The 15896-nt window shown below is 40.6% G+C and overlaps 1 protein-coding gene across 1 annotated transcript in view; it reads right to left on the bottom strand.

The window, feature by feature from the left end:
* TDRD9 (tudor domain containing 9) overlaps positions 1-15896 on the bottom strand; it is an 87592-nt gene that overhangs the window by 58275 nt on the left and 13421 nt on the right. The window contains exon 2 of the mRNA XM_075426684.1: positions 3433-3539. Coding sequence (XP_075282799.1) covers positions 3433-3539 — 107 coding nt within the window. The remainder of the gene's footprint in view (positions 1-3432; positions 3540-15896) is intronic.

The raw sequence follows: 15896 nt of genomic DNA, 5'->3' as shown, positions 1-15896 counted from the left end.
AAGACTGGGACAACAAAGCCAATCAGTGCACACCTTTGTAAGACATCATGCTCAAACACGCACCTTGGATTCTGACACAGAGAATGCAGGACACTTCCACTGTGAAAACAGTAAATTGAGGAAGCACGCAACTGCCCACCATGCTGTCTTATGACAAGCAAAATATTTCTGCGCATAAGAAGCATTAATGCAAGTCAAATGAGATGATTACTATGTCACTGATCATTCTTCCACTGAGCTACAAACACACAAAGGGATTACAGTTGGCAAACAAGCTCACAGGAAAAGAAAGCCACTGGAAACCACGAGGCTCCTACATCAAGCCACAAAGCACAAGCACTTCACAGTAACTCCTGCTACTTCAGTCATAAAGTACCTGAACATGCTGCTGACTGAGCTCTGAAGAGCTTAATCCAGAGCCTGGGCAAAGCCATTATTCTTCCTGACTGGGCAGAACAGAGCATAGACATATATATTTCTAGAAATTACTGTCCTTTTTTATATTTCAGAAACCTGATCAGAAACAATGTTTGAATTTCTTCTTCTCTGTGAGCAATTACTTCCCCTCAGACTTAAAAGATCACGAGAAGAGATCCATTTAATGGTGTGAAAATAACAAAGATAGAAAAAACCCTGCCTCCACAAAGCTGCATGAAAATAAGGATACAGGTGTCCTTTAAAAAAAAGAAAAGAAAAAGGAATTCATTAAGAAATTCAGAAGCTTTCTTAAGAGTAAAACTTGTAGTGCATACAGTTTAGAATACCCAGATCGGGGGAGGGGGGTGAATCTGTTTTCCGTAGGATACTTCTAGTAGGTGAGTGTCCCTTACACACAGCCCTGGAAGGTCTCCCTCTGCACAACACCCTGTGACCTGACAGAATCGAAGGTGTGTAAGGCTGACAAACAGCCAGCACCAACTGTGAAACTAGCCTGATGTGTCAGGGAAGAAGAACTGCTAATACTCTACTTCATTTGGCTAACAGTTGCAACAAAGTATTTTCTTCTGCTTTGATTTATTCACTTCAACTTCTTTTTCACAGCAGCGTCATTTCTACCGGCTTCTGTAGAAGCCAGAACTCTTAAGTGCAGTTCCCTGATGATCTCAGTTTTGCTTACAGAGAAGTAGACTGGGCATTTATAGTTGTCCTCTCAGTATAAGAGCATATGCTCTTTCAAAGAAACTGGAAAGCAGAAAATTTAAAAACTCAACAGAACTTCATAAAGCACCAAGGCACAAGCAAACACCACAACAGTTTCAGTAACTACGCAAGATTTAAAATATGCTGTCAATTTATATGGAAGATATCATCTACAGTTAGAACAGCACTTCAGAAAGAAAAAAAGCAGCAACAGAAGGGGTACCAACTCCAAAACCTTCAGAGCAAATCAGCTTCTCATTTCTACGTTGTGCCGCTTATTTCTTGACTACATTTGTACTCAACATAGCTAGAGTGGGAGGGCCTGGTCTAGACAGATCCTTGATCATCTACAACAATTTTTCATGTTCTTAAATAGAACATGCACTTCCAGATTGATACAGCTGACAGTTACACATGGATCCTGGAGCTCTTAAAATCTGCATGATTAACATATTACCATTTGAGAACAGCAGTCTCATTAACAACATACACATTTATAATCCATAAAATTAACATTACAAATCTCATGCTCACTCACGGAGCTTCTTTATTATTATCCTAACATAATATTCCTGAATCTAAGTCAAAGTCCATAGCAGTAAGAACCAGGATTTTCGGCCATTTTTGTGTTATTTTACATCTAGGTGGGATTCGGCAGCTCGGTCTCAGAAAGCTGCAGGAATCTTCCAGTCCTGTCACTACCCAGTCTGTCACAAGTCCCCCACTGGACGGCATACAGCTGGGAGCAGAGCACTGACCAGAAGAAGCCATTGACACCACAGGAAACAGCTCCTGAAGCAACTGAGACTCCAGACCATGACACAGACAAAGAGTATGAAATGGTGGGAAAAAAGGGACAGAGGAAATCATCCAATAGATTCATAATAAGAGTACGCATATGTTCATATTCTAGTGATTTTTTTTTTTTAGCCCTTTCTGCTGAGTAGATGCTGTTTAAATAAGTTACAACTGGAATATTCTCAGCAAGAATATTAGAAGGTATAAATTTCACGGACAATCGTTTTAGGGTAGACCAAGAGAAAATAGGTGTTTATAAAATAAAGTACCAAGATGACTAGGCAGAAGTATTTCCTAACAAGCCTAAACTATAACCCCGTTTCTTTTATAGGAGGAATATTGCTAGCATCTGTTCCATTCAAAATTAAGCAGGCCACCAGTGCTGCTAAAGTGCTAGCCTACCTGCAGCATATTTCTGATTTAATAGCTGAAGGACATTAAATTTTACAGTACTTCCTTGAATTAATCAATACCACTATACTTCTGAAGAAACATCTAAGGAAATTATGCTTAGTCAACTCATTGCTGTCCTTCCTTCACCAGCAAAGCACATGAAAAACTAGGGAACATCACATTACTGAACTACAGTATTTGAAGCTTCTTCCAGTCCCTTTACTGCCCTATTTTCAGCTTCCAATACCTCCTCCTCTCCCACAAACTTTAAGTAATGTCAAGTGAACAAGTGTAAGTATTTTGTAGTTAGAACAGACAGTCAGATGTGTTGCACACGTTGGACAGGCCAACTGCACCTACTGCCTCTCAGCTGATGACACACCAAACAAATGGCTTCAGCACCTACCTGAGTTCCAGAGGTCACGTAATTTGCAGTAGCATTGAAGGACAGTAATTCCTAGAAAATTTCTCAATTTGTCAAATTTTGGTATATTATCAAAGGGATACAAATAGTATTACAGAGAACGACACACGGAACAGATAAATCAGATAAATGTCTTTTTCTTGGGAAATAAGCTACACTAACAAATTTGGAAATTAAGAGGCTCAGTAAGAGTTTGAAGTTGAGCTGTCCTGACAAGTGAGGCAGCCTCACACTGCTTTTACCAGAGCTCCTAGGAAAGAAGTGCAATCAAATTTCTCTAAATGCAGTTCAAAGCAACAATAAAGTATATACACAGAAATAACATGGACAGAAAATGGGAAAACAGAATAAAGACACGAATCCAATGAGCAGTATCTTTTCCTTGCAGATACATTTCAATCTTACACCTGCATTCCTCAGTACAATTAACCAGATGTATGCAACAGCTTCATATATTGTGGTTTCCGGAAAAATAAGGTGTTTACTTTTTAATACCTTACCTTATACAAAACAAACAAATGCACATACAGCATTAAACAAACAAGAAATACAAAATAAGGTTTCACAGTTTTGTTTAGGAGAGGAGATGGGAGGAAAGACCACAGGGAGGAAAAGGCAGGTATATCTTGAGTTTATAATATGAACCATATACATAGTCTTTTTTTTTTTTTTTTTACCTGGTTTATAGACAAGCTGATCATTTCCTACTACATCTAGCTCTTGTGCCTCTGCTTGTCTGTATTTTTCAGTACATTCAGTTCCAGCACTCTCCTCTTCAGGCTGCCTATCACAGAAAGAAATGACAAAACAATAAATGCTTCCTAATCTAAGTCATGGATATCTCTGGGAATAACTGCATTATACAGTAAGTTCAGTCCCTCCATGTCATGCAGGAACTACTTCAATGAACAAACTTGAGAAATAAATTTTGTCTCTGCAGTTTGATACTAGCCTGAGGAAAGTGCCACATAAAATATTTTTGTTTAGATTAAAAAAAAAGCTCCAAAAATATCATCCTTTAAATTTTTAATACCTAGGGATTTGTTTCCTGATTAAAGTCTATGATTTCTTCTGAACAAAGATGAAATAGCTCTGTTTCACCAATTTTTGGCACAGCACAATGAAGAAAATATATAAATTCTTGCACGATTCTCTGGAGACAGGGCAAGTAGATAGGAGTAAACATCATCATCTCACTGTGTCCAGTTCTGGGCTCCCCACTTCAAGAAAGATGAGGAGCTACTGGAGAGAGTCCAGCAGAGGGCTACAAGGATGATGAGGGGACTGGAACATCTCCCCTACGAGGAGAGGCTGAGGGAGCTGGGCTTGTTCAGCCTGAGGAAGAGAAGGCTGCAAGGGGACCTAATAAATGCTTACAAATATCTCAAGGTATCAGGAGGATGGGGCCAGACCCTTTTCAGTGGAGCCCAGCGACAGGACAAGGGACAACAGGCACAAACTGAAGCACAGGAAGTTCCATCTGAACATGAGGAAGAACTTCTTCCCTCTGAGGGTGACAGAGCACTGGAACAGGCTGCCCAGGGAGGTTGTAGAGTCTCCTTCTCCGGAGATATTCAAGACCTGCCTGGACAAGGTCCTGTGCAGCCTCTGTAGGTGACCCACAGAGGTCCCTTCCAACCCTGAACATTCTGTGATTCTGTGCTTTAAGGAAAGGATTTTTGTCTTCGAGCCAAGAAACAACAGTGGCCAGAGGGAAAAAAACAACACCACCCCCCCACAATCACCTGATGACTGAATTTTACAGAAATTTGTTACACGCAAGACAAAGTCCATCCATGAGAAACGATTAAAAAAATTCTACAGGAACAGTGTGAATAAAACCACATGGATTTCACTAGAGAATAAAGTAGCATATATGCAATGACTGTATGGTTATTAAATCACAAAAGAACTTAAATGTAGAAGAGTTTTGGACACATCAAAAGTACACTTTTTTTTGAATGGAATATAAACTTGAAGTCAAAGTTACGTTTTTGCACTTTAAATTAAACTCTGGGCCCACTGTAAACTTTTGCTATGCAATAATTTGCTAATGCATAGCAAATCTGTTTCTCTGTATGTATATATCTGACACATTTTATAAAAGGATATCGCTGCAGAAGTGTCTATTTCTTGACCCAAATAATAAGCAACACTGACTCCAAAAACGATTAAGCTGAAAAAAGCAAGAGATTTTTAACATAGCACTGTGTCACACAGCTCTCAATATAGAGTAATTCACAGTATCTTGATGCCACAGAGCACCCACCTTGTCTGACAAGGCAAACCCTGTGCCAGCTTGGCTCTGCTACAGACTACTCATTCAGATGAGTTGCTATTTCCTCCTACTTTTGGAAAAACCCAGTATTTATCACCTACTGCTGTCAACAAACCAAGAAACATCTTCCTATCCTATTTTAACAATATTTTAGCCATAAAGCTAAGGCAATTTTTCTCTGGATCTCAAGTATCTCTTAATGCAGGGTTCAACAGGACAGCATGCATCTGCACAATCGCTACGTGAGCAACAGCTGCCTTTTTTCAGCAAGTAAACAACATTTTCACCACTCTAAACCTTCTGAAACAGCTGGGACAGGGAACACTCCATGACAGGCCTGAATCCAAGGTACAATTCAGAAAGGTCCATACACATCATCGCTGACTGCTTGTTAAGGAGGTTATTCCACTGAATGTGTATTAAACACAAGTAAAACCCCCAAATCAATGATGGTATCAAAGGCAAGCATTTAGCAGTTGAAAAAATGTAATTAAGCTCGGGCACACAACCTCAATTTGGCAGCATTGTATGCACATCCTATACAGATGTTAATGATATTTCCGTAACACTGCAACATCACTGAGTGCATAGGACACACATCTTCTGACATCAAAACCTGGTTATGCAGTAACTGTAACTTGTCTTTCAGTTATCTGCAAGAAAAAAGCTGTCCAATTAAGACAGCAAATGCTGTCATGGAGGAGCAGGTATTACTTAACGACTGTCAGAGCCCTAAGCAATAGCAAACACATCGCTTCAACAAACATCTTCTAAGGGTGAGAAAAGTATGACTGTGTTCCTCATTTGCTGTAAAGACCTTGCAGATGCATCAGTATTTAAGCAGCATTTGAAGTCAGCTAAGAAAGTTTTATATAATACCAGATACGTTCAACTAAATGCTCCTGGAAATGGATACTAAGCATTTCAAAACAGGCTCACAGAAGTATGTATGTGCTTTTGACCTTTGCACATACAGCTGCAGGAAAATGAGGACAGTATGACCTTGGTCATTTGTGAGAATACATTAATTTTCTTTGTTTGGATATTTGGAAGTTTTCTTTCAGAAATTAGGGTTTCTGTCTTCAGAAAACAGCATACAGTAAATAAACCTCAGGCTACACAATGAATAAAGAAAATATTTAATAGCCCGTCATTAAGAGTGAACATTGCTCACTCGATGCACTGAATCAGGCTACAGTCTTGGGGAAAGTCATATGTAATTGCAAAAATTGCACATGGACACATGAAATGAACAAACAACCTTTATTACATCAATGATTTAATGCCAAACTTTGCAGCTTTAGTAAAATTAAAAGCTTACAGAATAATGTTCTTTAAGCAAAATGGAAAAAAAATCATTAACAGAGTCTTCTGGCATCATAAGTCATCAGAACAGTATTTTCAAGTAATCATTAATAAACCATCAGTAGGATGTATCATCCTATATATACATGGACAAACAGAAAGGGATGGAACATTTTTCTAATGAGTTTCAACAAACATTTGCTGACAGCAGAGGAATGACAAGATTCAGACAATTCAAATCCATTCCAGGCTAGGAAAGGACAACACTAACGAAAGGACTTTTCTCAACTGCACTTACGAAGCCTGTGTCTGTCCAATACACCAGTTATCTCCTCCCCATTTCTAATAGTTCTGACACAGTGAAAACCCACACTTCAGTACACCTGTCCTGTTACAGCACATATTCCTTAGGCCTTCCAGATTCCAGCCTTGGCAATCACCTACTTGCAGACTCCCTTGGGTCTCGGGATCCCCCAGACTACAGCACTGGTAAATGAAGAGTTCTCAGCTGCATATATAAAGCAGATTCATAATTTTACTAAATCAAGAGGCAGCAAAAAGCCTTTTTTTTTTTCCACTCTAGCATAATTAGTTAAAATTTTAAGGAAATGCAGAAGACTTTAGATGTTCTGTTTTTTCTTCCCTCTCATTTAAAAAAGAAGGTGAGAGTTTGATCTTATTCAAATCAAGGACACATTTCATCCTCAGAAGCGGTCAGATTTCTGTGGCTGAACCTGCAAACATACAACATTATGTCCACCCTAAGTCAACAAAGGCAGATAAAATTATAACGCACTGAGAACACAATCACAGAATCACAGAATGGCAGGGGTTGGAAGGGACCTCTGTGGGTCATCTAGTCCAACCCTCCTGCCGAAGCAGGGTCACCTACAGCAGGCTGCACAGGACCTTGTCCAGCCGGGTCTTGAATATCTCCAGAGAAGGAGACTCCACAACCTCCATGGGCAGCCTGTGCCAGGGCTCCGTCACCCTCAGAGGGAAGAAGTTCTTCCTCATGTTCAGACGGAACTTCCTATGCTTCCATTTGTGTCCATTGCCCCTTGTCCTGTCACTGGGCACCACTGAAAAGGGTCTGGCCCCATCCTCCTGGCACTCACCCTTCAGATATTTACAAGCATTTATTAGGTCCCCTCCCAGCCTTCTCTTCTTCAGGCTGAACAAGCCCAGCTCCCTCAGCCTCTCCTCGTGGCAGAGATGCTCCAGTCCCCTCATCATCCTTGTAGCCCTCCGCTGAACTCTCTCCAGTAGCTCTTCATCTTTCTTGAACTGGGGAGCCCAGAACTGGACAGAGTACTCTAGATGAGGCCTCACCAGGGCAGTGTAGAGGGGAAGGAGAACCTCCCTCGACTTGCTGGCCACACTCCTCCTAATGCACCCCAGAATGACATTGGCCTTCTTGGCAGCCAGGGCACACTGCTGGCTCATGGTTAACCTGTCGTCCACCAGGACACCCAGATCCCTCTCCGCAGAGCTGCTCTGCAGCAGGTCCACCCCAAGCCTGTACTGCTGCATGGGGTTGTTCCTCTCCAGGTGCAGGACCCTGCATTTGCCCTTGTTGAACCTCATCAGATTCCTCTCTGCACAACTTTCCAGCTTGTCCAGGTCACACTGAATGGCAGCACAGCCTTCTGGTGTATCTACCACACCTCCCAGTTTGGTGTCATCAGCAATTGATCCATCACTCAACAACAACTAACTCTTGGTAAGTCCTAGCATCTGTGAAACATAACATGTCAGCTACCTGTGGAGGTGGGTGTACACATCTCAAGACCTACCCATTTGGAAAACACTCTCAGAAGCAGCAGACACGGGAACTTTGAACCTGACAGGCAGTGGCCAGTAGGAGGTTTTCTATCCCAGCAAAAGGTAGTACGCAACACACCTCTTCTTGGAAGAGAATTAATACTGTTTCTTATGAGATAATTGGGTACTTTCCTTATTCCTTACCATGTGGTTTAACTACTGTAACATTTTTATGAAGTGTGATTGATCTTGGCACATATGACTCTTTAAACTGATTTTGAGCACATGATTGGGACAAAATCTTTTAAAATATTTCTTATTGAGTTTAAATGAAAATTCAGTGTCATAAACACAAAATTAACAATAGCTGCCACTTCAGAGGAATTACTATAAGGGAAACAGTTTAACACCAGAAACTGCTGACACATCCAATTGCAAATGCTCTCAAAAACACTGAGGGTGCCTTTCTTCTAATAAATTCAGCTAAAGAAAGGTCTTCCTTTTCTTGAAGTTATAGGAAGACCTCTAATAAGTCAATAGGGCCATCATAACAGAGTACACTCTGAATTTTTGTATTTGAGCATTTGAAATATTAATCAAAGCATTTTTGCACACTTCGTGATCAAAAATAGAATCAATTGCCCAATCACAGCTGCAACTGTGAGTTTGACTCTTTTCACTGACACATACAACAATGCCAATACATACACTGAACACAGTTAATGTCTCTAGAAGCAATGCTTAAAGCCTTATTAAATCAAGATACATAGTCTTATTCCCTGAAAAAACAACACTGCTTACGCAGCAAACCTAACTGTACACAAAAAATATTCCAGTATGTAATGAAGTTCCAAGGATTAAGATGCTTGCTAATTGAATTTTAATTAGCTATTTAATTTTGGGGTAGAAGCTACTATTCAAGGTCATATAACTTCAAGAACACCTCTATCTTAGAGACAAACAATTGAAAAATTGAAGTGTTCTAGGGCTGTGTTTTTAAAAATTCTTATAGACGTACTTTTATTTATGTTCTACCTCATTTGACACAAAAATCCCTGTTCACAGGGGACTGGGAACTGAACATAAAACTAGTGTCACTCATTTCACAGATCACAAGAGGACTGCCCTAAGTCTTGGCTTGTCACACACACACAAGCTGTCCACCTGCTTAGAGATCTTTGGGGTGGAATCACTTGAAAAAACACTTAGCCTTCTAGCATACAAAGCAGTATTTTGCCATACAATTTTAGTATGATATATACAGTAGACTATTTCAAAGCTTCTTTTCTGAAACTAAAATAATGTGACATTTTACATAACTGAACATTTGCCATGACAGTAAATAACCTTCCACTGGGTTTACTGAAGGACATACTAAAAATTACTTTAACTGGCAGTTGGCATTCCATACTTTTAGAAGACTGGTCTTACTTGCAGAAATACAGTAACTTCAAAGAAATAATTTACTGTCATTCAAAAACCATAATGTTTCAGTCAGAAGTAGAAGATTATTAATAGAACTCAGAATAAGTGAAATCTACTAAAATACAGATTTTACATCTACGAGCTCTCTGGGCAACCTGCTCCAGTGTTTCAGCACCCTCACTGTAATTTCTTCCTTACATCTAGTCTAAATCTACCCTCTTTTAGTTTAAAACCATTACTCCTGGTCCTGTTACAAGCCTTGCTAAAAATCCTGTCCTCATCTTTCTTCTAAGCCTCCTTGAAGTACTTCAAGGTGGCTATAAGGTCTCCCCAGAGCCTTCTGTTCTCCAGGCTGAACAGTCCCAACTGTCTCAGCCTTTCCTCATAGCAGAGGGATTCCAGCCCTCTGATCATTTTTGTGGCCCTACTCTGGCCCCGCTCCAACAGGTCCATGTCTGTCCTGTGCTGAGGCCTCCAGAGCTGGATGCAGGACTCCCGGGAGGGGGTCTCACCAGGGCAGGGCAGACCTCCCTCGACCTACTGGCCACACTTCTCTTGATGCAGCCTGGTATATGGCTGGCCTTCTGGGCTGCGAGCACACATTGTTGGTTCATGTCCAGCTTTTCATCCACCAGCACCCCCAAGTACTTCTCGGCAGGGCTGCTCTCAAGCCCTTCATCCTCCTGTCTGTACTGACACAGGGTGTTGCCCTGACCTATGTGTAGGACCTTGCACCTGGCCTTGTTGAACCTCATGACGTTCACACAGGCTCACTTCTTGAGCTTGTCCAGGTCCCTCTGGATGGCATCCTGTCGCTCTGGCACATCAACCACACCACTCAGCTTGGTGCTGTCTGCAAATTGTTATCATCATGCAAACTGATATCTTCTGCATGTTATTATAACTAGTTATGAATTAGAAGTTAGATAAATGTTCGTATTTATTAACTTAAACCAAAAGCACAGTTCCTCTATCAAGCATTGTTTCTGATCCTTTAGCAACATTCGCAGAGCATCCATACTGCTTAAAACTTCAAGACTCATTCCTTCCCTCTCATCACAAAGGCAAGGAACTTGGCCAAACAGCCAAAGGAAAAAACAAAAAAAGGAAAAAAAATAATCCCCATAACAAGAAAATTAAACCAAAAGCATTTGGTCATCAACTTTGTAAAATACAGCTTAAATCAATCTCTTAATGAGAAACAATGCAAGTAATAGACTGAACTCAATTTAAAAATGCCCACGAAGACTAGTATCAAATGCAAGATCCCCTCAGTTTCAAACTGATGCCTGTAACTACCCTGCCTATCAGTTAGATGCCACCAGAACCAGAGACAGTAACACTATAGACAGTCCAACTGGAAGAAATCAGCTTCAAACATGTCCTGATTTCATTCATCACACCAACAGAAGTACAATGATAGCTTACACAACTTTCTGTCAGAGAACACTGTTAAAATAGAATTATTACTGCTGTTAGTTGTCACAGCAAAGGACCAAATAAGGAGTCTTACCAAGAGGCCTCTCACGTAAGCTCATGACAAGTTTTGTTCATACTAGTTAAAAAGCGAAAGCAGTAGCCAAACGCTGTCTGAAGCAACCAGAGGAAGTAGACTCACCATCTGTCTGCAGCCCAAAACAGCTACAGCGAGTTGTTCTGTCAAATGAAAAGAAAAACGCCCTGCAAAGTCGATCATTAAATCCAAAGAGTGGGGCTGCATTTATAATTGTAAGCAAATCATCTGTCCTGTTAGCTATGGATAGCTACAAAAATGAAATGTCACTTTTCTCAGGTGACTGGTAGCATTGGTTCCCTTTCTATGTAACTGTTCTGGGCCTGGTCGGGATAGAGTTCATTGTCTTCATAGCAGTTCTATGATGCTGTGTGTTAGATTTGTGCCCAAAATGATACTCTTAACACGTGAATGTTTTAGTTACTGCTGAGCAGTGTTTGCACAGCATCAAGGCCTTCTCTGTTTCTCCTACTGCCTCCCCAGCAAGTAGACTATGGAGTGTGCAAGAGGTCTGGAGGTGACCCAACAAGGCAGATAATCCAAACCAACCAAAGAGGTATTCCATGCCATTAAACGTCATGCTCAGCAATAAAAAGGGAGAAGGAGCAGGGTGGTGTGTTCAGTTAGGTTTGCCAACTATTGCTTTGGAACTGAGTAGACACTGGTCTACCCATGGGAGGTTGTGCATGACTGCTTTTGCATCACTTCTTTTGTTTTCTTTCTTTCTTCTTCCACTTCTTCACTTACTAAGCAGTTTATATCTCAACCCCAAGTTTCCTTGCTTTTACTCTTCCATTCCTCTTCCCCCACCCCACTAGGAGTGAGCAGGGAATAAGCAAGGGGCTGTGGTATCTAGCTACCTACTGGGCTTAACTCACAACAATAATGTATCAGCGCTTCACACAAAATCCAAGGCAGCAAACCATAGTATGTGACTGTCTTACCCACAGGTGCTAACAGAGAAATAGGAACTTACACCACTATGCCAATGTGTTGAAATGTTAGCTAGGTAGCAATGGTTATGACCTGCTATCAACGTATCAGCACGTCTGGTCAAATAAGAATTGTGATAATTTCTTGGTGTGTCATTATGAGCCTCATTCATAATGCAATACACTTCTTGTCTCTTTCAATTACAAAAGTCACTAGCATCTCAGACAGTACAGATGCCATACAATCTCTGAAGCAGAGAGTAAGAAGCTTCTCCGCCACCTATTCTCATCTTTTGTCACCTTGTTGCTCACATCAGTGCAATGTTTGGCTAAGTGGAAGCATTTTTGAAAGCCTGGTTTCATTTTTACCTAGAATGAGTTCAGGGAGGCAGTTCAAAAGCACAGCCTCATGGCACAACAAGACAGGAGAACACAGCACCAACAACTTCTCAAACTGTCTTTCTCTCAAAAAAAAGTGTGCGGTCCAACAGCACACTCCATCAGCACAAATAAGTATTGAATTTGTAGTTCTTCCAGACAGGTATAGTAGTAGCCCTAGGTTTAACTAAGCTGCTTTTTTGTTACAGGACCTCACTGTCAGTTTAGGAAGTTCCTTTGCATATGTGATGTTAAGACACATGTTAAGACTTAAGTCTTCTTGCTGTACTCACAGCTGACAGATTCACAGCTTTTTTCCTCCCAGAATAGCTACAGAACAATATTTCTTCACAAGAAAACACTATGCTGGAAAACCAGCTGATCCCTAGAGAACTTTTCTTCTTTGTGAGAATTTCAGATTTTACAAGCATGACAACTCTGTTTCACGAATATGCCTCCAGCATTACAGCAAATTATTTATTACAGTAGCACTGAAAGGTCATAATCAGAATGTAAAATATATTTAACCACACATCATGCAAATAGCTAAGTTTCCTGAGCTAAAGAGATTATTTCACATAGTCCTTTTAAAAAAGCTTTCAGTAGATTTCAGAAAGCATCAGACAGGATAAAATAAACATCTTCTGTCATCTCTTTTTAGCTAAGGAATACTACTTTGCCACAGAGTCTCGTCTTCGAAAGGAGCTGATTTTAAGGTTAATTATCATGATATTCAAGTAAGAATCTACTTTTCTCTAATGCTGCTGTTTACACTACAGGAAGCTTCCTGTAAACATCCACAAAACCACCTTACTATTCTTCTTGAAGTACTCCTTTGGAGTTATACTTTATCATTGTATCAACAAAGCTAAAATCTAGGTATATTTAGCACCCTCAGAACGTGCATACAACCTTGACTCACACTGTTTCCCTGTGATAAGCTTCAGCTATTTAAATCCATATGTTGTCTGTTGTACTTAAATCACAAGTGTACGTAAATATTCTTACTCTGTAGTTGTGCTATGCCTTCAAGACAGAGCCGAGGGCTCCTAGTTGTTAACATTCAAAGCTGTAAGAGTATTGACAAGGAGAGATTCAGAGGCTTTAACCCCAAAGAATTTTAGAAGCAAGCAATATTTCTAATGAAGTCAACACTAAATCTTTGCAGCCTCACACCAATTACTTGATTCCAGAATATTTTAATCGTCAAGTTCCCCCTTACAACTGTGATATCAAACAGAAACAGGCAACAAATGAATTACTAGAACAGACGAGACATTTTGAGAACCAAACATTTTCAGGTTAAAGATTAGAGCCATGAACTGGACTCCCACACCTTCACAGCAAGCCACACATGTGGCTGAACAAAACCACTTTGAAACTGAGGGTTCTCGCAGCAAGCATCAGGTTTAGAGGCATCTCTTCAGTACAAAACATACCCAGAACATAACTGCCACCACAGATGCAGTGCTATCTTAGGAGGAATTCTTTAAAGATGATGTGTACTAACACCACATCAGATTGACGCTCCTTTCCCCTCAGTCAAGTAAAAACCAGTGAAAGACTCCCCGAATATGCCTCCTATTCACCAGAATGAATCCAGCAGTAAATGAACAGTGCCTCATATTTACTTTATTTTAAGGGTGAAAGAAAATAATAAAGAGCACATGGCACCAGTAGGAACTGCTCTGCCACATGCACATTATTCTGACTGGTGATCCAGAGAGTCAGTGATTATGAAGGTCATTCTAAATTAAAAGCTGTCTATGTTTACCGAAGCCAGTAGGGACACACACACCCCCTGCCCAGTTCTCCATATTAAACTCGTCTAGCGTAATTTCATGTAAATTATGCTTACTTTGTGTATTCATATAACTATGGGAATGTAAGTTAAGCTACCTCAATGATTCCTCACTTCTGCATCTGTAAGCCAAATGTCATGAAATCCGCACAGTTAAAAGCCATGGGGAAACCAAATACAGCTACTATAGCCCATAAGAAATCCTCATCACAACAAAGCAGAGTCACTATTGCAGAGCTACATTTAGATTGTTCCACTGCTTCACATGTGGTTGTCTTCACTCACCCATACCGATGCAGAAGTTTAACCACCTCCTTATACATGTGCTCTGCCATGCAAACCTCTATTTTAGATTGCCTAGCTCTATTCAACCACTCTTAAGGCAAAGCATTTATTCTTCATATGGTCTGAAGGCACAGGAAACACAAGTCAATATATCTAGTCGCACAGCCATGCAATTGGAGCTTCTCCACAGGCCTCCATTTCTACTGGTATTCCAGAAAAATGGCATCTGAGAAGTACGGAGTATTTCACTTACACAGCTAGAGTAATTTGCAGTGGAAACCACACACACAGTGCACTACAATCACTCAGTTATTGCTTACGGAATTGCTACAAAAAGTATTTTGTACTCTCTTGAGAAAATACCAGATGTTCCTCTTTTCTCCTCCACTTGCCTAACATCTCCACAAACCAGGTTACGCAATCTCCTAGCTAAGTGCCTAAGTGAGAAACGTCTTTGTAAACTGGTAGACTTGACTATTAGCTCAAAAAGTAAGAACTGTTTGATGTGAATCACCCATTTGCTTGGGGGTAGGTGGAGAATAATGAGTACAGCAGAAAAAGGAAGACATTGACACTTTGGAATACTTTCTTCTTTGTACCAAGAAGTCCACAGGATAAAAACAAGCCATCACCAAGGTTTTAAGAAAGTCTGTTCTGTATGTATTCATTTTAAAACAGAAAGAAATAACCTGTGTGTCATATAGGTATTGTTACCCTAAGAGCAAGTTAAGAAATGTTTCTCAGACAAGACACCCCTTCTGATTTACCTACATAAAAGGAGATATCATTCACTGCAGTTCAAACAAAATTATTAAGTTACAGAAACAACAGAGACTTTACAAATTCATTAAATTCCTTATTTCGCCTCAAAAATTAGGAAAACAAAGCAAAAGAAGGAGGTTGAAGGAAAGTTCAAAGAATCATCAATCTACATTTTATAGAATCATAGAAAGTTTTGGGTTGGAAGGGACCCCTAGAGGTCATCTAGTCCTACCCCCCCGCAGCGAGCAGGGACACCACTAACTAGATCAGGTTGCTCAGAGCCCTGTACAACCTGGTCTTGAATGTTTCCAGGGATGGGGCCTCCATTACCTCTCTGGGCAACCCGTTCCAGTGTTTCACCACCCTCATTGTAAAGAATTTCTTCCTTATATCCAGCCTAAACCTACCCTGTTTTAGTTTAAAACCATTATCCCTTGTCCTGTCACTGCTGTCTCTACTAAACAGATTGTCCCCATCTTTCCTATAGGCTCCCTTTAAGTACTGAAACGCTGCAATCAGGTCTCCCCGCAGCCTACTCTTCTCCAGGCTGAACAAGCCCAACTCTCTCAGCCTGTCCTCATAGGAGAGGGGCTCCAGCCCTCGGATCATTTTTGTAGCCCTCCTTTGGACCCGCTCCAACAGTTCCATGTCCTTCTTGTGCTGAGGGCTCCAGAGCTGAACGCAGTACTCCAGGCGAG

This window comes from Opisthocomus hoazin, chromosome 7 (assembly GCF_030867145.1).
Source record: "Opisthocomus hoazin isolate bOpiHoa1 chromosome 7, bOpiHoa1.hap1, whole genome shotgun sequence".
Lineage (NCBI taxonomy): Eukaryota > Metazoa > Chordata > Aves > Opisthocomiformes > Opisthocomidae > Opisthocomus > Opisthocomus hoazin.
The sequence above is the reverse complement of the archived record's forward strand: the minus strand, read 5'-3'. Positions and strand labels throughout refer to the sequence as shown.